This window comes from Haliaeetus albicilla, chromosome 4 (assembly GCF_947461875.1).
Source record: "Haliaeetus albicilla chromosome 4, bHalAlb1.1, whole genome shotgun sequence".
Taxonomy (NCBI): domain Eukaryota; kingdom Metazoa; phylum Chordata; class Aves; order Accipitriformes; family Accipitridae; genus Haliaeetus; species Haliaeetus albicilla.
Genome location: NC_091486.1, coordinates 48,414,771 through 48,439,600, shown reverse-complemented (window position 1 = coordinate 48,439,600; position 24,830 = coordinate 48,414,771). Strand labels below are relative to the sequence as shown.

The 24,830-nt window shown below is 45.4% G+C and overlaps 1 protein-coding gene across 2 annotated transcripts; it reads left to right on the top strand.

Moving 5' to 3' along the window:
* The first annotated feature begins 1 nt into the window (after position 1).
* Positions 2-19,709, top strand: CLCN6 (chloride voltage-gated channel 6). 2 transcript variants are annotated; one of them, XM_069782452.1, is made up of 23 exons: positions 2-128; positions 1,001-1,060; positions 2,111-2,176; positions 2,735-2,800; positions 3,503-3,569; positions 3,983-4,089; positions 4,336-4,462; positions 5,073-5,140; positions 5,250-5,308; positions 5,971-6,103; positions 6,992-7,105; positions 7,360-7,526; positions 8,459-8,585; positions 8,959-9,085; positions 9,428-9,581; positions 9,682-9,841; positions 9,987-10,093; positions 10,719-10,905; positions 11,540-11,697; positions 12,541-12,697; positions 13,421-13,528; positions 14,200-14,325; positions 15,654-19,709. In XM_069782452.1, exons 1-23 carry the CDS (start codon positions 45-47, stop codon positions 15,732-15,734), a joined length of 2,610 nt encoding a protein of 869 aa, XP_069638553.1. In that variant the 5' UTR covers positions 2-44; the 3' UTR covers positions 15,735-19,709. The 2 variants fall into 2 exon arrangements, with proteins under 2 accessions (XP_069638553.1, XP_069638552.1); XM_069782451.1 differs by having other exon boundaries at positions 2,732-2,800.
* Positions 19,710-24,830: the final 5,121 nt, after the last annotated feature.

The following is a 24,830-nucleotide window of genomic DNA, read 5'->3' as shown; positions in this document are numbered from 1 at the left end:
GCGGCGCGGCGGGTGGGGCCGGGAAGGGGCGGCGGCGGCGGAAGATGGCGGGGTGCGGGTCCGGGCTGTGCTGCTGCTGCTGCCCGCGCTGCTGCGGCGAGCGGGAGAGCCGCACCCCCGAGGAGCTGGTACGGCCGCGGCCCGGCCCCGCCGCCGCGCCGGCTCTGGGGAGCGCCTGAGGGCGGGCGGCTGGGGGGCGGGGAGCGTTGAGCGTTGCTATGGCGCAGGGCCCGGTGCCTCCGCCCCAGGTGCCGGCGCCTCAACCCGCGCTCGGTCCCGTGCCTCAGGGCCCGGTACCTCCGCCCCCGGGTCGGTGCCTCAGCCCGCGGTACCTCGGCCCGCCGTCCGCCCGTCGCCTCACGGCCCGGTGCCTCAGGCGGCGCCTCATGGCCTGATACCTCAGCCGCCGCTCGGCCCGGCGCCTCAGGCTGTTCCCGCTCTTTTGCCTCCTGTTGGGCCCGGTATCTCCGCCGCTCCTGCCAGTGCCTCGGCCCTCGCTGTCCCGGTACCCCGGTCAACGTTTGCTTTGGTTGGGCCTGGTATCGCAGCCCCTGCGGCTGGTGCCTCAGCCTGCGCTGCTGCTTCTTCTCCCGGGTACAGCACCCCTCGCAGCCGTTCGAGGACAGTGGCTCTGGCAGGGGCTCTCTCCAGCTGCCCGGCATACGGGAATGCTCTCTGTGCAAGTTTCTTGTCCTGTGCTTCCCTGTAACCTGTTGCCGTGAAGGAAGCTGGGATGTGGGTTTAGTACTCTCCTTTACTATGCTGTGGGGAGCTCCCATATAGAAGTAAGGTAGCGTATTCTTGTTGCAGGGCAAGCTTTAAGGTAAGACCCTATACGGTTACCCCAAAGTAAGTGGTGGTCTGGTAATCCATGCTCAGACTTGATAAGCAATAGTGGCATAGGCCTTCCCTAATTTTGGCTTTGCTACCAATATTCATGAGCACCTGTATATGCATTCATTCCCCTGATGATTTTCCTTTCCCATATTTGTTTTTGCAGACAATCCTAGGAGAAACTCATGAAGAGGAGGATGAGATCCTTCCACGCAAAGACTATGAGGTGAGAAATTAACATGAGGAGAACTGCAGACAGGTTTCAATCTGTCTGAGTTTGTAATGAGGCAGGTACTCAAAATGCATCACTAGTGAGATGGCATTGGCACCAACAGAAATACCAAGAGTTGCTGCACTTGCAAAGAACTGCTCTTCATCATTACATGTTTCTGGGTTAAAGCCCTGTGAGTAGAGCTCAAACATCCACTGCTTAAGTCAGACTGTTGTTGAGAAAATTCATTTTCAGAGTCTGTTGCATTGTTCCACTTTTTAAATGAGATTTACAGGCTGTAGTGGTCTTGTTTCTTCATGACTAGAAAGCATCTGTGGCTGCTTGGTCACTGTTGCCTTACTGCTGTCTCTGATGTCATGCTGGCTCACAGCAGATCTTCCCATCTAATAGATCCTGCTTCTTAAAGGAGATTTTTGCTTTTTGCATGTCTGTATGGTGGCCCTGAGGTATTTAGAGCAGTTGCTGTCAGTATGGGTGTCACCAGCTCGGCCTGTTACTGCTTGGCTTGAAAAGGCGAAGTTGATGTAGATAGAAGGTAGTGGTGCTTTGTGAGTATGACTAGGCCGTTCTATACTACTTTTAACTCTCTGCTGTGATAAGCTTAAGAATTTATGCTGCTCATCTGGAGAGGAATTCCTATCTAGTGTTCATGTTGTAGTGAGAGGTTAAATATGAAGATCTAATATTATCCCCTGCATTGTCAAACTGGAGGCACTTAAAGAAGTAAAGTCTGAAACTGTACAATGTGACTTCTTTAAATTGAAGTTGTATTAATCAGTTGTGTTCCTGTTTGGTTGCCTATCTCCCTCAGCTTGGGCAGTGAAATTGGTCTGTTCTTTCGCTTCCTGATTCTCAGGCTCTGGCTTTGCTGGAAATATGTAAATGAAGTGGTTTCCAGGAATTTTTTCTTCTACTGTTGTTTGCCGAACCTACTGTGGGGGTGGTAGTGACTTCTGTAGCCTTTAACAAGTTCTTCTATCCATAGTTTTTTGCTCAATCTCTTGCAGCTGATTCTCTTAAATTGACCTTTTGGCATTCTTTCAGAGCTTGGATTATGATCGCTGTATCAATGACCCATACTTGGAAGTTTTGGAGAGCATGGACAACAAGGTAGGATCTTGTTCTTTCTTTTTCATTAGCTTGAGAGCTGAAGCTGCAGAAATTGCCCAGAGAAATTTGCTCAGAGAAGTTGTGGATGCCTTGCCATTGGAAGTGTTCAAGGTCAGGTTGAATGGGCTTTGATCTAGTGAAAGATGTCCCTGTCCATGGCAGGGGAGTTGGACTAAATGATCTTTAAAGGTCCCTTCCAACCCAAACCATTCTATTATTCTAAATATGCTCCACTGCAGGAAGTTTTGTGGGGTTTTTTTTCTTCTCCATGAAAGAAATTCTACGTGCTCTCTGGGTTTCTTTATGAAAAGAATAAAAACGTGTGGAGATTATAGCTCCCAGCGTCTCTTCTGATCCTCAGGTTTAAAGTGAGCAAGGTGTTCAGCACTTTCAGTTCCCTATTTTCAGTTTGCTGTTGTCACCATCTTCTGTTGATTTATCACTCTAGCTGCAATTGAGCTGTGGAGCCCAAACCCAACTTTTTCTGATCCCCGTTTCGATATTGCTTTGACTTGGTTGTTTTTGTTTGTGTTTTTTTTTTAATCTCTTCCTAAGCAGAAAGCCCAGAGATACGAAGCAGTGAAGTGGGTGATGGTTTTTGCTATTGGAGTCTGCACAGGACTGGTAAGGGTCATGCTGTTTGGGGATTGAGGAAAATTCAGGAGTCTAAGCAGGAATAATTTAGAAGTTATTGTTGAGCAGTAAAGAGGAGGAAACGTTCTCTGTCATGAAGTGGAAAGCTTAGTAGCAGGAGTTGTCTTTTGGAAATTATAGCACATTGTTGCTAGATTATTTTCCAAGAAGCCTTTTTTTCTTTTAGTATTTGCTGTGCTTTCTTTGCAAAGTATTCTGGCAAATTCTTTAATTCTGCATACAGGAAAACTTGTCCAAAGTGAGCACTTAATGAAAAGGGATGCCAATTTAGAGTTAACTGTATTTTTTTTTATGTTTGGCAGTACTAGTGTCACTGCATGTGCTTTCTAGAGTGTTTGAAAATTAGCTCTGCTGACTGTATGCCTCAGTTAAACACCAGTTTGCTTCTGTACCCTGAAGTATGTTGTGGGTGTTAAAAATGCTATCATATTAGTACTCTGAAATGCATCTCTTCAGGAATAATTCTAGAATCAATCTGTCCCAGTGAGAATGAGGGAGGCAGCAAATCTGAGTTTCCGAAGTTACGTTACTCCGAATGACGCTTCTTTTGCTGCCTTCATCCTCTGTCCTCCCACGTGTGCATACTTCTGGAGACTAGAGACTTACTAGAGAGCGGTGTCTGTTACTTGCATGTAGTAATTTCTGATGGCAAATCTGTCATCTTTTTCATAGGTGGGCCTCTTCGTGGATTTCTTTGTACGTCTCTTTACCCAGCTCAAGTTCCGGGTGGTACAAAGCTGTATCTTTTACCTAGTGTATGGGTTCATGTTAGACTCAAGTGACCTCTTCCTTTCTGTTGCCATGTTTTGCTCAGAACAGCTGACTCTCAGACTTTTGCCATCAATCATGTTGTTGATGATTAAGCAAGTTTTCAACTTGCCTATGTAATTCAGCCCTTGAAACCGAGAAGTGTTTCCAGTGTCACTTATGTAGGCAAAGGGTAATTTCTGAAAGGTGAGTGGTTTCACTTCCTTGTAGCTCAGTCTTGAGGTCTGAAAAGGAAGCCTGGCTTCCTGATGGGTTGTGTCAGCTGCCCTGGCTGGATTAGGAAGTGTGACTTTGGCTTCTGATGCCAGTGGGACCACCAGACAGTACAGAATGATTGTGTATTGGTGGGGGGAATGTTGTTGTTTTCCTTGACCATTGTTGCAGCGGTGGAGGAATGCACTGAGAAAGGCTGTCTTGCCTTGTCCTTGCTGGAGCTGCTGGGGTTCAACCTGACCTTTGTTTTTCTCGCCAGTCTTCTGGTCCTGATCCAAGTAAGACTTAGGTCCACTGCTGCTCCTTACACAGCCTCCCTTTCCTCTCACACAGGTCCTGGGCATGAAGTATCCTTGCCAAAAGCACTTTCTGCCCCAAGACATTGGATTAGCTTCACAGTGCTAATTGATTTAGCTAAGCAGGGTCTCTTGGTCCTTTGCTGTGCTCTCATTAGAGCTGTAATGAGATGTTGTTGGTCAGCTATGAAATCGATGCAGCACAGCGTCAGTGTTTCTTTTCTGCAGCCTGTAGCAGCTGGATCAGGAATTCCTGAAATTAAGTGCTACCTCAACGGGGTTAAGGTTCCAGGGGTTGTGCGTCTCCGAACGGTGGTGTGCAAAGCTATGGGAGTGCTCTTCAGTGTGGCAGGAGGTAAGAAGGGCTGTGGTGTATTGGTCTTGTTGGGGTAAGGAATCACTGAAGGGGGAAGAATGCTGTTCTTGCTATACGTAGAGCACAAAAGACTTCTGCCTTTCCAGTAAAATGATTTTGATGGGCTGGAGCAGAGTCATGAGCCCTGAATGCATATATAGAGTAGAAAATAAACAGAAGGATCAGGACTATTGGGGGAACAGGTACTTTTCTGGGTGGGCAGACGTGACTCTTTGTGGCTCAGTCCAAGAGGGAGACCTGAGAATTCTCCAGAATGCATTGTCTAGAGCAGCTTGAACCAGGCTATGTTGTAGGCAGCAGGGCAGAGTAACTTGGAGAGTTCAAAGTCCTTATAACAGCTGTCTCTGAATGGTTCCACCCACTTGGAGTGCAAAGTCTGTGCAAGTCTTCACAGAGTTTTGGGGGATTGAGGGGCAGGGGTCAGCACCTTCCTTCACCTTGAGGGGAGAGGAAAGAGCTGCAGGCTTGGCACAGGGGACTGTGCCATGGCATGGGAGTGGTGAGCTGATCTCTCCTGGCATTGTCAGCAAGGGAAGGTGGCACAGGGAGGGGGCAGGGAGTGTGTTGCCACATCAGTCCTGTTTTTCAGGTCTTTTCGTGGGGAAGGAGGGTCCAATGATTCACAGTGGTGCTGTCGTCGGTGCGGGTTTGCCACAGGTTAGTGCTGACATGGGTCACTGTCCTGGTCACACCACTGCTTTGTAAGACTATTGTGAGGAGTAAGTTTCCATCTCTTAACGTTTCTAAATCTTTACTTTGTCTGTAGTTCCAGAGCATCTCTTTGAGGAAGATCCAATTTAACTTTCCCTATTTCCGCAGTGACAGGTACTGTACCCAGGATGTGGAGGAGGGGAGAGGCAAATAAGTGAGCAGACTTTCTTGGGAGAAGGGTGGCGGGCTGGGGTGAATCAGTCAGTTGTTTTTTTAGTTTCTCTCTAGTGTCCTGCAGTTTCATTCTGCAGCAAGACAGCACCAGGACTTGACTCTTCCATGCTGCTCTGCTCTGGTCTCCATGTTCATTGATGTCCTCTTCTACTACTCAGCAAATCTCTACCCACTTAAAACCTTTAATGTGAATGGTTAAATGGCTTCATTGTTGGGAACAAGCTCAGTTCCTTGCCCTCTATGACCAAGATATACTACAGAGAAGGCTGGTTTACCTGAATGTGAACAAAATCTTGCCCTTCCCTCTCTGTAGTTCTTTCAAGTGATGCTGAAGTCCCACAGTTTGGGATGGTTCCTCATAGACTGGGCAGTTGTTTAGTGTCAAAGTTTTGCTCTGTGTTTGTGCTCTAGAGAAAGAGCATGATGCTGCAACAACTTACTGAATAAATGGTGTTGCCTGCCTTGGCCAGCACTTCTCCCAGCTGTCACTCCTGTATCCCTGGGATATGTCCATAAATGGGAACGGTCTCTTACTTTACAGAACCTAAGCATCTCCAGAGATCTGCTTTGGTAAACTGAGACTGTTTTCCTCTTCATTTCAGGGATAAAAGGGATTTTGTATCTGCTGGAGCTGCTGCAGGGGTTGCGGCTGCTTTTGGAGCCCCAATTGGGGGCACTCTTTTCAGCTTGGAAGAAGGTTCCTCTTTCTGGAACCAGGGACTTACATGGAAAGTGGTGAGTAATGACTCTGGATTTTTCTGTGTGTCTCTTCCTTGAGCCAGACCTTTGGGAGGGCTTGCCCATGAGGGCATTCATATTATCCTGTCTCCGCCTGAGCTCTTCTGGCAGGAGAGAGATTGCCTGCTCTATCACTGCTCCAGAATTACTACAGATCAAGAGCAGAGATGAGTCTGTTACTGTCTGGAACTATGGGACAACTTTGTAGGCAGCAGATTTAGTGTACCTGGGAGAAAGGGCTTTTATGTCTGGGCTCTCTGCAGTCTGATCCTTTGGGAGCAGACTGAGTAGGCAGGTGCTGGATTTCTTTCTGCTTTTCTCTGCCTTGGGATGCTGTATTGCAGCAATGTCCTGTGCCTTCAGGTTGCTGATTTCTCTGCCTGTAGTGCCTACTTTCATGAAGTTGACAGTATATTAAAAATGTATTGGATTTCATGATGCTTTTGGCATTTCTTATGCCAAATGTCCTGTTGATGGGATTCAGTTAGGTCTGGTCTTTCTCAGCAGTGATAAAAGGAGCCAGGGGATTTGCCAAGATAGCAGCTTTCTCAGAGCCAATGAAGATCTCAATTCCAACTCTAAACAAGCTGTGTTAGTGCCTTGTAATTGATTTGCAACTGAAAATTAGCATGTTTGGAAAAAAAAAAGAGCTTTTGCTGCAAGAATTACTAGGTGAAATTCTAACTTCTGGTGCAGGAGACCGAATCAGATTATTATAGTAGTCCATTATAGCCCTTCTCTCTTTTGCAGCAGGGAATGGGTGTTAAACCTCAGTGGATTATTTTCTTAAAGCCTGAGAAGGCTCTGAGGTTCCCTTCCTCAGGCGTAAGTCTCAAGGAAGAGCTGACTGTGCCAATTTTTTTTTTTTTTTTTTAACTTCCTCAGCTTTTCTGTTCCATGGCTGCCACCTTCACCCTGAATTTTTTCCGCTCTGGGATTCAGTTTGGAAGTTGGGGGTCTTTCCAGCTCCCTGGGCTGCTGAACTTTGGGGAGTTTAAGGTAAGATTTAGTGCTGTTATTTCCCCTCCACCTCCAGTCTCTTGTCAATTCAGTATTTCTGGGGGTTTTTTTGATATTTGCTTGTATTTCAGCGAAGGGCAGTTGATATTTAGCTGCAATACTTTGATAGCCTAAGACACAATTGTTCTCCTTTGGTCATAGCTGCTGAAACTGTCCTGCTCTGGAGACAGAAGCATTGGTAGGAAATTGCAGGAACTACTGCAATGCTTTTTCTGATGCTTTTCTGCATGTAGTGCTCTGAGTCTGATAAGAAATGCCACCTCTGGACAGCTGTGGACTTGGGCTTCTTCATTCTGATGGGGATTGTAGGAGGCCTTCTCGGAGCCACCTTCAACTGCCTGAACAAGAGACTTGCGAAGTATCGCATGCGGAACGTTCATCCCAAGCCAAAGCTGGTCAGGTATTTGTGCTCTCTTGAGTTTGTGCAGGGATCTCTGATCTGTGTTCAGTGTCCCAAAGCAAAAGCATCAATGTAGAAGACCCGGTGAGTGGGATTGGAGGAAATCCCAGACGTATTCTTTTTGAAATCACAAAACAAAGCCTCCATAGAACTTACAAGTGAACACCAGAAACCAGATGTTACAGTCCCTGTGCATTTTTGTAATTACTCTGGTGGTACAGACAGAGCTGCAACCACCCCTTACCAGGGCTATGAAGGGAGCTCTTTATAATAAAAGCTATAGCTGAACAAACCAGAGCTTTGTCTCCATGCAGTATTTTTTTGTCTTGTCCAAACAGATGTGGAAGGAATAGCTGATCCCACTCTTTTTTTTTTTTTTTTTTTTTTTAATAATTATCTTGTTTAATTAAATCTACAACTGAGCTAATATCTGTGCTATTTAGGTAGGGAATTGCCATGTAATTCTGCAAAATAGCTGTTTGTTTGCTCGAGACAATGACTAAATAAGAAGCCTAGGTTCAAAAAAAAAAAAAAGTGTATTTTGGCAGTTAGAAAAGAAAAGAGATTATGAGAGACTATGCATCAGCCTGTCCAATCCTGTCTAGCCTTTTTACACTGTAAGGATCTACAGAATATCGTTGCCATGTGAACAGCCTCATCACTGAACCCTTCCCTGTGGCTTTTTATACGTGGCTGCTATGTGTTCTCTGGGCAGAAATTACTCCTTTTTGGGGCAGGCAATTAAAAGGGGGAGATAGTGCAATCTCTGGCAACCAAGTCATAATTCAGCTTGACTTGCAATTCACTGCTTCTGATGTTAAGCTGTGGTGACTGCTGCTTCTTGCAGCCTTATCAAAGTCGTGTGCAGAGCTGGGACTGGGTTACAAGGCTGAGTGTGGCTTCAGTGTATCGTTTCTATTGTGTATTTGCAGAGTCTTGGAGAGCCTGCTGGTGTCATTGACTACCACGGTCGTGGTCTTTGTAGCCTCCATGGTTCTGGGGGAATGCCGGCAGATGTCTTCCACCAGTCATAGTGGCAATGACACTCTGAGCCTGCAGGTGAGGGATCTTACGTGAAGATTACATGTCTCCATCGTATTGTTCACCCTCCAGAGAAGCACAGGCGCATAATGAGCTTTTGACAGCATGCAGTACATTACAGAACTTCAGTGAAAGCCTATGGACAGTTGCAGGAACTTAGGGTAATAATGAAAGCTACCCTTTATGCTTTCGTACATTGGCAAAGCAGCTCAGGCTGTGAAGAGGGAGCCCATTGATGTTGCAGGCCCCATCTCTGCTATTGATGTTTGATCTGAACTTCCCAAAGTGTGGGCTGACAGCCTTATATGGAAGGGTTACTCCCATTCTGCCCAAAGGCTAATGTAGGAGAGAGTGGATTTTAACTGTTCCTGTCTTTTGTGTCCTGCATTAGGGTATGTCAGAGGATGTGAATTCGAGCATCAAAACTTTTTTCTGCCCGAATGAAACCTACAATGACATGGCCACACTCTTCTTCAACCCTCAGGAGTCAGCTATCTTGCAGCTCTTCCACCAGGACGGTGAGTAGCTAGGAGACAGTGCCGCATCCCATGCTTAAGCTTCAGAGCTTCATCTTGCTTGAAACAGCCTTGTCATAAGAACCAAAAGACTAAGAGCATCTTCAGGCCTTCATGGCTCTGGGGGACTGCTAGTACAACAGGTGAAAGCCTCCTCCATGGGAAGAAAAGCCTGCTTTTCCTCTCTTTTTCACTTACTCATTGTCTTCCTGTGTGTTTGGACTGGGAGACTAAGTAGCTGTTGTGAGATGAGCCTGCTGTGAGCTGAGGGGTGGATGGTGCAAGACTACTGTCTTAGTCTGACAGCCCTGTGCCCCTTTAGTCATGATTCTTCTTGTGTTGCAGGTACTTTCAGCCCAGTCACACTGTCCTTGTTCTTCCTTCTCTATTTCTTACTCTCCTGCTGGACATACGGGATCTCTGTGCCCAGTGGGCTTTTTGTGCCATCACTGCTTTGTGGGGCTGCCTTCGGACGCCTGGTCGCCAACCTCCTCAAAAGGTGCATTGAATGTGCATATGTGTGCGAGAGATGTGCTGCGAATGCACGCTGGGCTCTCAGGCAGGTTTTTCTAACCTCTGGTCTCTGTGTTTTGTCCTAGCTACATTGGCCTGGATCACATCTACTCAGGAACCTTTGCACTGATTGGGGCAGCAGCATTCCTGGGAGGGGTGGTCCGGATGACAATTAGCCTGACCGTCATCCTAATTGAATCCACCAATGAGATCACCTATGGGCTCCCAATAATGATCACCCTCATGGTGAGTGCAGGGTCTTAGCTCTGGCTTCTTGCAGACTGCTTGAACATGCACTGGCCCTGAATCTCTGTTCCTTCCTGGGCTATGATAAGCCAAGGAGTCTTGTACTTGGAGCAACAACTCAGTAGACCTTCCATTTGCTCTGCAGGTAGCCAAATGGACAGGAGACTTTTTCAACAAAGGCATCTATGACATCCATGTGAACTTACGAGGAGTGCCTCTTCTGGAGTGGGAAACAGAAGTGGAAATGGATAAGTAAGGCTGCTTCTCTTGGCAGGGCTGTGGGTTAGAGTTTGTGGTAGTATTCTTGCTCAGAAAGGAATGCTGTAATGCAGGGGGATGATGCTTCATCTCCAACGAACCTGGCTGCTCTGAGAGGAGCAGCTGTGAGGAGGACTGCTGTGAGAGGAGTTGGGAGTTGTGCATCTGGCCTGTGGCAGGAAAGAGGTTCTGGAGCCCTTTCTGAGGAGGAGTGGATGGGTGGAGATCTGAGGAGCAGATTTGTGAGGTTCAGCAAGAACTCTGTGAAAATATTCCACTGGACTTTGCTTCTTGCAGAATTTAATCTTCCCACCTGTCACCTTTTCCCGGTAATGTTGAAACACCTTCTATGTTACAAGTTGGAACCTTTTTCCTTGCCTATAGTGCATTGTTGATGCAATGTTATATTTAAAAAAAAAAAAAAAAAAAATCAATTGTGCCAGCACTGCTAATAATACAGTGAAGGTGAACATACAGGTACAAGGAGCTGGCAGAACTAAACTGCAGCAGACTCCTTCAGGATCTCGTTTTGGGACTAGTTTGTTTCCTTGTTTGTCCATCACCAGCCTTCTGTTGCTGACGTGATGCATGCAGCAATCTTGGATTTCTGTTTCCTCAGACTACGAGCCAGTGACATCATGGAACCCAACTTGACATACGTCTACCCACACACCAGAATCCAGTCCCTTGTTAGCATCCTGCGCACAACTGTCCATCATGCCTTCCCTGTAGTGACTGAGAACCGGGGCAACGAGAGGGAGTTCATGAAGGGAAATCAACTGATAAGTAACAACATCAAATTCAAGGTAAAAAGTTGTTTGTTTGGTAAGTTGAAGGGTAAAGAGCTTTGTTTTGCAGGTGGAAAGCCCTTTGTTTTGTTATCTAGGCTTTTGTCAGTGCAGAATTCAGGTCAGAGATAAGCACCTACTGCAATACAAAATTTTCAAGAACTCAATTTCATTCCATTCTCTGCGTCATGGTAAAGGCAGAAGAATGGTCTGCATTCCTAGAGGCAAAAGTTAAGAGGACTAAGTAACCTGTTTAGGATAGACATGGAAGAAGTTTGGATTTGGCGCTGAAGTACTGAACCCACCGTTGAGATCAGTAGTAGATGCCTAAATACTTCTCTGCTTTGCAGGAGGGGTAGTGGGGCAGATGCTTTAGTCTCTTGGAAAACTTAAAATTTAAGGTCAGAATGAATAATGAATGTGCTTGTGGCATACTCGTGCTCTAGCAAAAAAGGGTGCCTGAGTTCCTAAACTCCAGGTCTCTGTCCAAGGAGAGTACAGTCCTATGGGCTATTCTAACAAGTACTGCAGTAGCACTGACTAAGGAACACCTTGTCTGGTGACATAAAGCTGTGATCAAATAGTTCATAGTTGCTCTTGGATAACTGTTGACCTGCTTAGTGAGTATCTGAAAATGGTTTGTTGTATCCAGAAATCTAGCATACTCACCCGAGCTGGAGAGCAGCGCAAGCGTAGTCAGTCTATGAAATCCTACCCTTCAAGTGAACTGCGTAACATGTGTGATGAGCACATAGCAACAGAGGAGCCACCAGAAAAGGAGGATCTGCTGCAACAGATGCTAGAGAGAAGGTGAGATCCTGGTAGGCACAAACTTATGGGAACAGGGTGTTTCCGTATGTTGAGATGTGTTGTGATGCTTCATACAGTCCCTGTCATTCCATCTGTCAGAGGAAACAGTGCTAGCATCCATGTTTTAGAAGTGACTTGTCACATCTCATTAGCCAGTGCTGAGGCTCACACCTGTGACCGAGTCCTAGGTTGATGGCTTGATGGTGTCCAACCTGTTAAATTAAATTTTCTTCAAACACCTATTTAGAAGTATTGCCTGGAGAAGATGGAATACGTGGGGAAATGTCTTGTCTGTAGAAATCGATGCCCTCTTGTCTGCAGAAATCTGAGGGCTCTGCAAAGCTCACTTCTCCCAAGAGAAGAGCTAGTGACCTGGTGCCATAATATCGATACCACCTTTCTGGTAATTGGGCTGAGTCACCAGGCTTGTATTGCAGTTGCTTCCAAGCAGAAGCCCAGTCTAGTGAATCAGTTTCTAACTTAGTCATTGTGACTCCTATGAGTGGAGTCCTGACCCTGACATTTTGCCAGATGCTTCAGCTTCTATTAGAATCCAAATAATTTGGCATTGAAAATTGCTTTAGTAGCAAGTGATTTGAAATTAAGAGTTAGGAGACCGTCTCCATTCTGCTGCTGTTGTCATACTCTGCCCATGGTAATGGCTCTTGACCCCTCTCTGCTGTTTCGTTTGGTGGAGAAAAGACTTGCTTGTCTCTAGCAAGAGTCCCTGAAATATTCAGGAGAAGGTTGCAAAGAGCTGAAATAGCTGTTACTGTTCTGGAGGTGGGGGTATGTGTCTCTCCTTAAGTTCATGCAACTTCTGACGTGTTAAATGTGTCACAGATATACTCCCTATCCCAATCTGTACCCGGACCAGTCTCCCAGTGAAGAGTGGACCATGGAGGAACGCTTCAGACCTTTGACCTTCCATGGCTTGATCTTGCGCTCACAGCTGGTCACCCTCCTTGTCAGGGGTGTTTGTTACTCTGAGAGCCAGTCGGTGAGTCTTCCTAATCGGGGTTTCATAGCAGAGACATCCCTATCCTCTCAGCTGAGAAGGTTGGGAACAATATTTATGGGCTGCCAAAAAGAATTTGCTTATTTTTACACTTTAAGGAATGCATCTGTGTTTTAAAAGCTGCAGACAGGTAATGTGAATTCTCCCTTGCAGCTCTAGAATAGAGAGAATTGAATTTCTGTTTAAGTATCCCCAGGAAAAGAGAACAGCTACTGTTTAAAAAATAAACCAACAGACCTGTTTGTTGCATAAAGGTGCCATCCTGTCACAACTGGAGGACAGTGGCTGATACTAAATACCAATAGAGAAACCAGCAGTGTGTGCTGGGTGTTTTTACTGCTGCGTACCAGAAGACTGTCATCAGTCTTCTGTATCACTGAGATCAGTATGAGCATCTGTGTTTGAGGCCCATCTTCCACAAGGCTGATTAGTTGCTGCCCTCCAGTGTTGAGTGTAGATCTGTCAGAGGGTGGAGAGCAGATCTGTTTGCTCTGTCAGCTAAACACCTGTATAGTTTGGGCTTGCACTGCTGCATTCTGAGATGAGCTGCTCGGAGTACCTCTGCAGAAGTTGTGCGTGTGGGCATGGGGTGAGAAGGAGATCTGGGTGAGCAATTGGGAGGCATTGTTTGCTGTGCTGCTTGCAGCCCGTGTACTGTCTGGGATGGTGACATATTGGTTCAGTGGGATGTGTTTTTAATTGCAGAGTGCAAGTCAGCCTCGTCTCTCCCATGCAGAGATGTCAGAGGATTACCCCCGCTATCCAGATATCCATGACCTGGACCTCACATTGCTGAACCCTCGCATGATAGTGGTAAGAGATGCAGTGCAGTGTGACAGTGTTTCCCGATACATGTTTAAGAATGTCCCAAGCCTTTAAAAAAGGCTGAGAGCATGTTTAAGTCCACCCTTGGGTGCAGTGACCAACATCCTGTAGCTCTCATGCATTCAGTCAGCCTTGTCTGCATGTGGAAATCAATCCTCATACCTGCTATGGGGTAGCATCACACACAGGTGCTTTACTTTCAGAATAAGACATTGCCTGTCTAGTTTTAACTTCCTTCTAGATTAGCCTCCTGCCTGATTTAGATTGGACAGGCAAACTGCTGATATCTGTTCAGAGCTCTGTGCTGGCAGCTCAGTCAGTGGCAGGCCTGTCATTGTCTTTGTGACAGGAAGGTTGCTGTGTAGGCCAAAGTGCTTTTTTAATATACTTTCTTATTTCCATGGACCTGCATTTATCCTGCTCAGAGGTTTTCTGCAGCATCGGGCTCTTAAGATCATGGATTACAGTGTTCAAACAAACTGTGACAAATTCAGGTTCCTGAAATAATTTCATGTTTGTGGAGAAATAGAAGATGCCCACAGTCCAATACCCTGTCCAGAGATCAGTGCATTGGAGAACTTGTAGGAATTGCTTGTTAGTGATTCCCAGAGATAGTGAAAATGCCTCTTGTAAATAATATAATTGGTTTTCTTTCTTAGGATGTCACCCCATACATGAACCCATCACCCTTTGCTGTCTCTCCAAACACTCATGTATCACAAGTCTTCAACCTGTTTAGGACAATGGGACTCAGACATTTACCAGTCGTGAATGCAGTTGGAGAGGTGAGTCCTTATCTCCATTTTGTTTTGGCTGAGCAAGGAAGCCAGTGTGGGTTTTTGCAATGTCTTAACATCAAACAGAAATGCTTTAAAGAGATCAGAATGGGATCTTCTGAAGGCCCCGAAGCATTGTTGATTACTGTGACTGTTATCTTTTGTGTCGAAGCCTGCTTCCTGCTTTCCCTGCAAAGGGCAGGACATGCAGTCTCTCCACTGTCTCAAGTTTGCAGCGTGTGGAAGCTCTTACTGTCTTGTACCTCTTGAGAGGCCTTGAGCTCATCAGAGGCTGCTAATTTGGCTTCCTCTTTGACAGCTTTATGCAAGGCCAAGAGCAGAATTTCCTGTGTGTTGGGGCAGGAGGTTTTTCTGCTGGAAGGGAACTTGCATTCTGTTCCTACTCATAGGAGCAGAAAAATAAAGGAGTCTTTGAATGGTTTGTGCTTGATTCACTTGTACTTGTCTCTTTGCCATCTACAATGCTCAGGAATAGTCAGTAGGTGTCAGTAATTTCCTATAAACATAATGAGAAACTGTTTCCTTTAAGCCTGAACTGGTCTGTCCCTACGAGACAGCAGTGTTTTTTCTGCCTCTTGGGGTTCCTAATAGCTACTCTGCAGAACCTGTTGGTTGAAAATGAGATGTTGACTCATTCCATGTTTAGTATAAGATGCTCTTGCAGTACTAGAGAGCAGCCTAGTTCTAAACTCTTTCAATGTGTAAAATCACTGAGGCATTTCATCAGCTGAAAGATGTGGTTTGCCTGTTTCCCCAGCAGGCTGGGAGAGGGTCCCTTTTGTGACCTGCCAGCTAGTGATGGCCAGTGTGCAGTCACCACTTAGCTAGTCTTTACCATATCTCAGTTTTGGTCTTTAGAACTTCCTAGAGTGTATCTGATATGAGCTATCTGCAGTCATGTCATGTGAGATACCAGAAGTGTCTCTAATAAAGCCATAAAGGGACAGTTTTGTTGTTTTCAATTACGGTTTTCACTTTCCAAAGGATTTAGTTACATCCGTATGCTAACATGGACAGGATTTCCCTTCCTAGGCAGGGGTAACTACTACTGTGTCCAGACACAATAGCAGCAGTTAAGCTGTCTGAGTGTAGTTAAAGCAGTGTCTTGCCTGTAGATAAGTGCTGGGAGAGGGAGGAGCATTGTTTTGGCGAGGTTTGAACTTGAACCCACTCTAATTCAGCATTGGTCAAGAACTGCTTGCAGGTTCCCTCTTTTTTGGGGGTTGGAAAGAACAACAGCTCTACCATGCAGGTCTCTTAGTGGCCCATCTGTGATACTGACTTGTATCTTTTTTCCTCTTTTCTTCCTCTTTAAGATTGTTGGGATAATCACTCGGCACAACCTGACCCACGAATTTCTGCAGGCAAGACTGAGACAACACTATCAGACCATTTGATGCCCCTGCCCACCCTGCCCCACTGTCGGTGTGGCTACCTCCCTCTTCCAAGCCTGCACACGCGCTCGCATTCTGCTTGGACCCCACAAGGCCCAAGACTTGCCGTTTGGCTTCTCACATGCATATCAAGCCTGGGGAGCTGGAAAACACCTTGCTAGCCAGAGAATTAGAGGAGCTGCCTGAGCCCAGAGCTGTTGATTGGTCTCAGGCACTTGGTTTGACCACTCTTGATCCAGGTTTTTTCTTTTCCTGTGCCCCAGTTATCTCCTTTCATCAGATGTTGTTCTGACACCATGTGTTCTGCTATTTTGTTTTGTTTGGGGGTTTTTTAAGGGTTGGAAAAAAGAACCATCTAGCTCTACTGTGTCCTGTGCAGAGAACTGCAGCATCTTTTCCCTGTCCTCCTGTATGTCTCCCTTTTCCTCTTCCTTCCTTGTTCCTGCAACTGTTGCCTTATTTGTGTGAGAATGGGGTGGCCGTCAAGGCTGAGAGGAGATACTGAAGTTTGCAGTTATCAAGTAGTGGTTCTGGACGATGGCTTTTCTCAAAAGCAGTATTAAAAAATCCAACTCTTTGGAAATACACCTCTCTTTGCAGGTGCTCCCAGTTGCCCATGTTTTTCCACTGTGGCTTCATTTGTTCCTGATTTCTCTCCTTCTTTCATGGGGAAGGATCCCTGCTGTGATATTTTTGACAGCAGCTGACTTTTGAGAGCAGCTCAGCAAATCAGGAGTTCAAAACAATTCAGTTCCAGTTGCTGTTTGGGATTATAAATATTTAATACATTTGCAGAGCATCTCAGAGAAGGGAGATTTCTTTCCCTGTTAGCTGTTGCTATTATCTCCCTGTAAGAGACTGTTCTAAGGTACTTTGTGGCACTCCACTTTGTCACTACCCTGACACTCCTGCATTTCTTGGCATTTGTAGGCACTTTGTCCTTGTACTGATCCAACAGTGAGAGCCTGGGATACCTTTCCAGCTAGGGTTAGAGACTGGGGAGCCTCACATCCTCAGAGCACAGTGAAGTGTTGCTTTCTGGAGGCAAATAGAACTGATGCCCTGTCTCATGGCTTGGTTGAATTATCTCTGTGTCATGAGAGGAGCTGGTGTAACTTCAGGCTGCCATATAGGAGGGATACTTGGTGCTGGTGACTAACAGGCAGGATCTGCTGCTGCAGGGTGATAAGTGGGGCTGTCTTTGCTCTAAAAATGCTATGGATAATGTTTGCGACTGCAACAGCTGAATATCTGTAAGGGTAAAATCAGCACTTAGAAGCCAGTTGCAGCCAGTTCACTGCTTTAGCAGGTACCATCCTGGCCAGCACCTGTATTGTTCCAGCAGGCACCTGCCCTCCTGAGTTTTGCATACAGATAACGCTCAGTGGGAAGCCAGCATTGTGCCTCCAGGGGCTGCAGAGCTGATTGGCTTGATAAAGCACAGAGCATTCTCTCAGCCAAGAGACTGGGCCAAGTAACATGGGGAACGTATCCCGGAAAAGCCTCTACACAGCCTCTGAGCACTCCAGTTAACCTGTTGTCTGCCATAAAGAGCTAGCTAGGTGAGAGTTGTGGCAGAAGGAAATCGGACATTATTGTATTTTCTGAATTCAGGAGCTCATCTGTGCCGAAGATTTTCCTGACTAAGCCTGACGAAGTTGTGCACTTCCCTTACATGTCAAAACACTAAATCTGCTAAGACAGCCTGTTTGACTGACTTCGTGGAAGCTGATTGTTCCAGGGCACTGCTCTGGAAACTGCTGGCTGCTGAGCCCTACTGCAGTTAGGGTTAGGTGGAGGTTTTGTGCCCAGGTCACTGGCCATGCTTGTGATGTAGGGCTCTCAGTCACTGGAACTCTTAGATGTTCATGGAGTCTTTGCAGTCTGGATAGTTGGTAGACAGATGTATTTATTCTCTGGCTGTGCTTGCAATAAAGACGGCTGAGTCATAGGAGGCTCTTGAATTCTGTCCAGCAGATGAGAGAAAACTTGGTTTTACAAGTGGTTCCTGAGGCCAAGTTTTAGGGTGGAATTTCTCCTTATCATACAGTGCATGGCATAGCCCAGCTGGAAAGTTTGGGTTTAGCAAAGCTGTTTGTTAGCACTTAGATTTTAACTTTTATTCCTCTCCGTTGACATCTGGAGACCTTTTTTTCACTTAGCATTCTTTCCCACCTGCTGCCTTATTAAGAGAGGAAGGGAAGATCTTTGTTTTCATAAATGGATTTATACCATTTCCACAAAGGAAAGAGCAGGCTGTGGTACATGCAATGGCAGTTGTTGCAAAGGAAGCTGTGTGTGTCCCAGGACCCTTTGTTAACCATGGCTACTCTCCAGGGCTGCTTGGGAGGTGACCTATCTAAAGAGCAGGGAATACATTTGTTCTTTTCCCTTTCTTACTGTAGAACTTACAGCAACAGGTCTTGTCATCTCCACTCAAATAGTTTTGCTGGTTTCTGAATATCCTAGCTCCTTTTCAAATAAGGCATGCAAGCTCTTAAACTTCCAAGAGTAAAGCGAAGGTGTTTTCCTACAGTCAGTGTCCATTTTGTGCCTTCAACCTGGAATCCTTAGCTGGGACAGGTGTGGCATGTTCCTTAGGCCATATGAGTTGGCATCAGCTACTGCTCTTGACTTACAAGCTCTTTCCCTGTAAGTAGAATAAGGATGTTTGTTCTCTCTGGATAGTCTCTGCAGATGATTTCTAAAACGCCTGTGTTCCCTGAGCTCTGGTCTTGCACTGAGCTATCCCAAGAAACTTGCAGCTTTCACACTCCCTGAAGCTGGACTGTAGGTTTGAAATATGCTTCTGTTAACCTACCTTTCGTTCAAAGGATTTATGCTTATGGGCAGTTACAAATGACAGGAATCCTGTTTTGATGGGATTTTGGATCATTCTACTGTGGAATTAGCCATCCCATACTGTCAGAGCACCTGTCAAGAATACCCTGTGTCTCTCCATGACAAATCTTTTTCCTCTTGCTCATGTGGAGTGATTGTGTGTGTAAGGTTCCATCCTGCACGTGAATAGGGCTCCTTAGATTGTTTGCCTTGAGCTGGTCATGTCCTGTTTTATTTCTGTACACAAACAACAGCAGTGTATTTTGCTGCAGGATGTCTTGTCGTTGCTATTGAGGCCTGGAGTTAGGCAATCCAGACAAGACAGGCTGGAAAATCTTGTCAAGGTTTGTCTGAGCAGCAGCTGCACTTCCCCATGAGAAGGCCACTTGTCTTCAGCCTGCTGTCAGCACTGTCTGCTCTGCCTATGCATCTGTCTTATTCAAACGTTTCAGCTGTAAAACACACCCCTTTCACTCCTTCTGTAAAGAAGTTTTAAATGAGGATGGTGGGTGGCCCTGCCAGCTGCTTTAAAGGGAAATCTGTGTGCAATCACTGTTACGTAGCCTGCAGAAAGGGAATTACAAGTTGATCTGACATTTGGAGATGCAGCATTTCCCTTCTGTTAAGGACTGATGCAAAGGGGCTTGTGTTGAATCAGTCTTGTTCTCACACTTTGATCACTTAATTCCTTTCTTACAACACACTAACTGCTTCTACTCTAGCTCTGGTTGCTTAGTGATTTACCAAGAAACTTACTTCTAACATAGGTGCCTGTAACCTTTTACTCAGAGCAACACTAAAGGAATAGTAACCAAGAACTGGATTAGTATTGATGGCAAAAGCTAGGGGGTAGTATGGGGCATTCTCCCCTGCCTCATGGTTTCCTGTGCAGTGTTAATTATGCGGTTTTGAATTGTTAACTTACTGTGAGCCATTCCAATGGTAGCAACTTACCTTTCCATTTGTTTTTTTGCACTGTTTTTTTGTTACAAAATGATGTAAGCTAATTCCACAGTGTATATAAATTGTATTTTTTTTAAATTTGTATGAATATATTTTTATTTGAACTATGGCACTTGGGAAGTATTCGTGTAACCATAACATGTCTGAGAGTAAAATGTTTGTGTGTCTCCTTCAGCACTTTCAAGGCCTTTTGATGTTTCTAGTGTTGTCTTATTTTTGCCCTTTATTATAATAAAACTAGTAGAACATGGCAATATCCAAGTATGTGATTTGAGGTAGATGAGTAGTTGCTATTATGAGCTGTCTGGATCTAGCAGTTGTGCAGAAGGTGTTCTGAGGCTGGGCAAAGATAAGAATTAGTGTAATACTTTAGGTTGTAACCACTCTAGTCCCATGTTCTGTCACAACAGCTGTTTAAAAGGAGGGAATTGTCAACTGTTTGACAAGGAGCTGAATTGTGCACATTGTGCTAGAGGTGACTGATGCTTTTCTTACCTGAGAACTCTTGCTTTCCATCTTCCTCCCCGTAAGTTAATGAAGGACATTTAGAGTGCAGTGTTGCACCTCTTGTTTTACAGGTAGCTTCTCCAGGATGTGAAAAACTGTTAATTTCATCTTTAGCTTTTATTTAGTTTGTGGCTATGTTTCCTGCTTTATCCTGCTGTCTACCTTACACAAAAGAACTTGTGACAATTTTTCATCTTTCGTCACATGCTTACAGGCCAAAAATGTGAGTAAGTACAGTCTCTGAGCACATAGAAATACCTGACCCAAAAGCTCACTGCCTTTCCATGTTTGTGCTGTTTTTCTGGATCGGGTAGCTGTGTTGTACAGGATGCACGTAGCAGCTCTCTGATGCACTCTAATATGAAGTTAGCCAGCAGCTCGTCTGGCTCCTGCCCTCAGTCTCACACTTGGTGTGTATGTAATGACAGGGAGAGCCTGAAATAGATAAAAGCGTCTGTTGGGAGGGTATGGTGGAAACTCTGTGTTTGGGAGCTGAATAAGAAGTACCATGGTGGTCTTAGTTAAGCTGTGCTCCTAGCCAGGAATCAGGGTAGAAGAGAGTCATCAGGAGAAAAGAGCGGGGGAAACTGCTTCAGCTCTGCGGCTGCCTTCTGTCGGCTGCCTTCTGTCGTAAATGCAGTAATGTAGGAGCAAATGAGAGAAGCGTTTCCTTCCTAAAATTGAGGTACATCAACTGCCACTTTAGCATAACAGTAAAGGAGGAAATAGACTATCTGTCTTTTGTCTACTTTCTCACCTCCTGCCCCTGAAAAAAAGGGGTGGGAGAGGTGTGTCTGTCCATGCTTACAGACACAGCTTGACAATTTGGTGTAATGGCAACTTCCTTGCAGCCAAACCTACTAAAGCAGCCAGCTGGAACGACGCAGATACCAGACACTTGGTTAGAGCCTTTGCCAGCTTTTTGGCTGCTTTGGGTGTCAAGATTATATGCAAGGGTGATTCCTATTGCAGAGAATAAAAGCAGTAAAGTTTCTTGCCTGACGAAGGAGGGATCAAAAACAGTTACAGGTGGTGGTTTGTCTTGCATTTTATCATGGGTGATAGAGGTGGTTACTAGAAAAGCTGTGTAATACATTTATGCTTAAAGCAATGAACTTCATATTTAGATTAAAATTCCTTTCTACCCAGGTTTGTAGACTTGCTAAATCCAACCATGCGTCATGATCCCTGTACCTGTAAATGGTGTTATCTAGCTGAAGAATGTAGTGGTGTTCAATACGATTTTTTTTTTTTTTTTTTTGCTTTGCTTTGCTGGCAGGATACAAGCTGTGTACTTTAGCATGTGTGCATACACATGGCAGGTGTGTATCATGCAGCACACACAGGAAGAAACAGGATGGTTGCCCTGAGCTTTGGCTGCGCTTGTGTGCAAGATGAGAGAATGAAGCTGCTCTTCCTGTCCAGGGTGCTGAAGTGCTTTTAAGCGGCAGTGGGATACACTCGGCTTCTAGAGCATCCACTGTAGCTTTTCAAATGCAGTGTGTGGAAAAGCTTGATCGTAGCTGGAATGAGATGGCAGCGAGTTCCACCACCATCTGGGAAGTAAGGGATATCAGTTTGTGAGGTTTAGACATTGAGATCACTGTTTAAAAGTAAGCAGGATGTCCTTTTCTCAAGGCTGTTTCAAAACTGTAGAAATAAAACCACAAGTTGCTGTATGGGCCATGTGTGGTTTAACACACATTTTAGTGATTCTTAAGCATGTAGGAGTGGGAGACTGGAACCGATATATACCAGTTTGAATAGATGAACATAGAAAACAATACTGGGTAGAAGAACTCATGACTCATCTCTGTGGAATCGCTGACTTTACACATTGATTTTTTTCTTTTTTTTTTTTTTTTTTTTTCTTCTTCCCAATTCCCAGCATAGTGGGCCTGACCTTAGCTGCCTTCTCACTACCTTCTGTTTTCTTAAAACTCCCCCTCCTCCCAAGTCTGCTTCTTTTTCTATACAGGATTCTGCTGGTTTTCCGAGAGAGCATTCAGGAGATGGGAAGGTAGGGGGAAGGTCTTACAAATCATCCTTCCTTCCCACATAAAAGACCCCAGACTGTGGTTACAACTGTACGCCTTATTTTTGTGTTTTTTTGTGGAAGTATATCATTCAGGGATAGAATCTGCCTTTAGGAAAACAAAATACAGGCATGGTATAACCTGTTTACAAAGGGCAAGTTGTACTGTTGAGAGGGGAACTGATGTGCTCAGGATTCTTTGAACTAGGAACCCCAGTTGTACTAACTCCTTTTGTTCAGATAGGGTGATGGGAAGGCTGGCCTCAGAAACTATTACAGGTGATCAATGAAAAGGACCAAAGGCAGCAGCTGTTTCTGGTTGCCAGCAGTGAGGTACAAGAGTGTATCCCCTGGTCTTAAAGTTTCTTCCTGCCTTTTTGTTTCACTCTGGTGTTTTCCTTCTCACTGTGAAACTGATCTTCAGACCTCTTTTCTTTACACTTGCAATGATGGCAGGAATAAGACTCAAAGAACAAAGCCCACTGCATTCTATCACTTACTCTGGTAAAGGATTGGAGCCAGCAGAAGATTCCCTTTTAAAGTTATTTGTCCATAGCAGCTGTCACTGCTATGGTTCAGCTCCAGCAGGAAATGACAGCACAGGGACATCTGCTGCAAGAAACATCTTTGATTTGTTTCAAGATGTTTCACACCTCAAAGGTGTGAGAAAAGCACCAGAAAAGACCCTCCTTCCTTTATCTATCAGCAATGCCTCTGGACTCTTCCTTCTTCGGTGTGAAAATCGAGACGCATGTGTTGGACAACTGGGTGCCAACCATCTAATGGGAGCTGTACCTCTGGGTAAGCATGCGAGCAACTTGGGGAGAGGCTGTTCTCAGCATAGCAGAGCTGTGAACAGGCTTTCTGCTAAATTCTGAACTGTATCCATGCTGCTGCTAGCCTCTGTCTTTGGGCATGGTGCCAGTGTACTATTGTCTATAACGAGTTGCTGCCTAAGATGACTGGGACACACTTACCAAGCAGATGTCAATCAGCAAAGGCCTTTGGGGGCCAAGCTTCAGTGAAAGTAAATCAAGCAAGCTGGGTATGGCCAGATTGTTGTGCAAATTGGCACAGCTCCACGATTCCCCACAGCAGCAGAGGATGTATGCCCTATACTTCACATATGATTTCTTAGAGAAACAAAGCAGTGGTGACAGCTCCTCTTGGCATTCTTGTCTGCAGACTGGGATTTCAGTAAAGTTCATCTAGTGGGAAGCTGGAAAGGGATAGTGCAGTGTCTGAGGGGGAAAGAAACCCTCAAATCTAATTTGCAAAAAAACCCCATGCCAACCCCCATGCCAACCAGACCACTTTTCCAAATGAGGCTTATGCCTTAGAGTATGCATAAAGCATGCTAGTGTAATTACTGTCTTTCAAAGTTCAAAGGAAAGAAAGCTGCTGAATTATGCACTGCCAGTCAGGGTTTCTGCCAGGAGCTATTAGGAAGTGAGTACGAAGTCTGGCATTGCAGGAGGTGGCAAATGTCATTAGAGCTGGGTGGAGGGTGTTAGCCTGGTCCTTTTCTGATCGCACTGGGATGTGTCTGCCTTTGCACAATGATCATGATAGCACTTGGATGCATCTTGGGTGCTGTGTTGTGGGGGGTTGATTAAGGTTTATAAAGCAGTCTGATGCCTGATAGGGTGGAGGAGGGCAGGATTTCAGGACCGTGCCCCATGGCCGGTGCTGAATAGTTACTTGGAACCTAACCTGCATTAGCTGCTTGTGACATCAGCTCTTGCTTTGCAGCGTTGGCTTTGTCCCAAAGGTATCCTGTGGTTAGACTGTTTCTGAATTGTTTACAATTACAGGCTACACTGTTTCCTTGTCTTGGGGCTAATTGACAGCACAGTTCCTAAAGCAAAACTCTGAAGTGTTTGGTTGGTTGCATGGCCACTAGCATTTTTCCTACGCTATTGCTGACATGCCACCAATCTTACCTTCCCCTAGGGGAAGTTTCTGTAGAAGGCTTGAGGTGTATCTTGGATAAGTGTGAAGACTTAGTAGGAATTAATGTAGAACTGAAGATTGACATATCTTCAGTTCATGCCCTCACAAGAGCCTGGTACTGCTTGTTTCTCCTCCAGTCCAATCCCATGTTTTCCTCCAGAAAGTTCTACCAGGATTAGTTTTCAAAATTTACAGGCATCAAAGGTGGATCCACTACAAACCTGAAGAAAGCTACCTCACATTTAGACATCTGTCTGTGCAGAATGGGCTACTGCTGGAAGAGAGCAGAGCCTAGTTAAAAGGAATACCTGCATCCTTTCATGGATAGCATGTGCAACCGTGCAAATCCACTTCAGTGATAGCAGCAGCAGAAGAAATAAAAGGCAGTCAGCTTAGCACCTGATGTGTATATGGGACGACAGGATGGTCCTTTAAATCTTTGAGCTATAAACAAAAGTCCAAGTTGCTGCAAAGTAAGGTAGAGTGTGAACATGTAATGCATCTCATGCTGTGGTAACTGCTTGTGCCTCTTTTCTTCCCCTGCTGTAAAGATCAGCCTGCTGACCTTCAGTGAAGAACAGAGCTATGGCACTTGCCATTGATATTGCTGGGTCACAGTGTATGTGGCTGTTCTGTGAAACAGATGATAAATTAATTCACTTACTAGCTTGCTTCTTCATTTCTACACCTACAGGCTGAAATTCCTGGCCTAGCTGAAAGCAAGTTCCTAGTGGAGCCTTTTCTGTTTTCTGGATGCACCCTCTTGGTCACAGTATTTTTGTACTGTCTTTAGAAAGCAA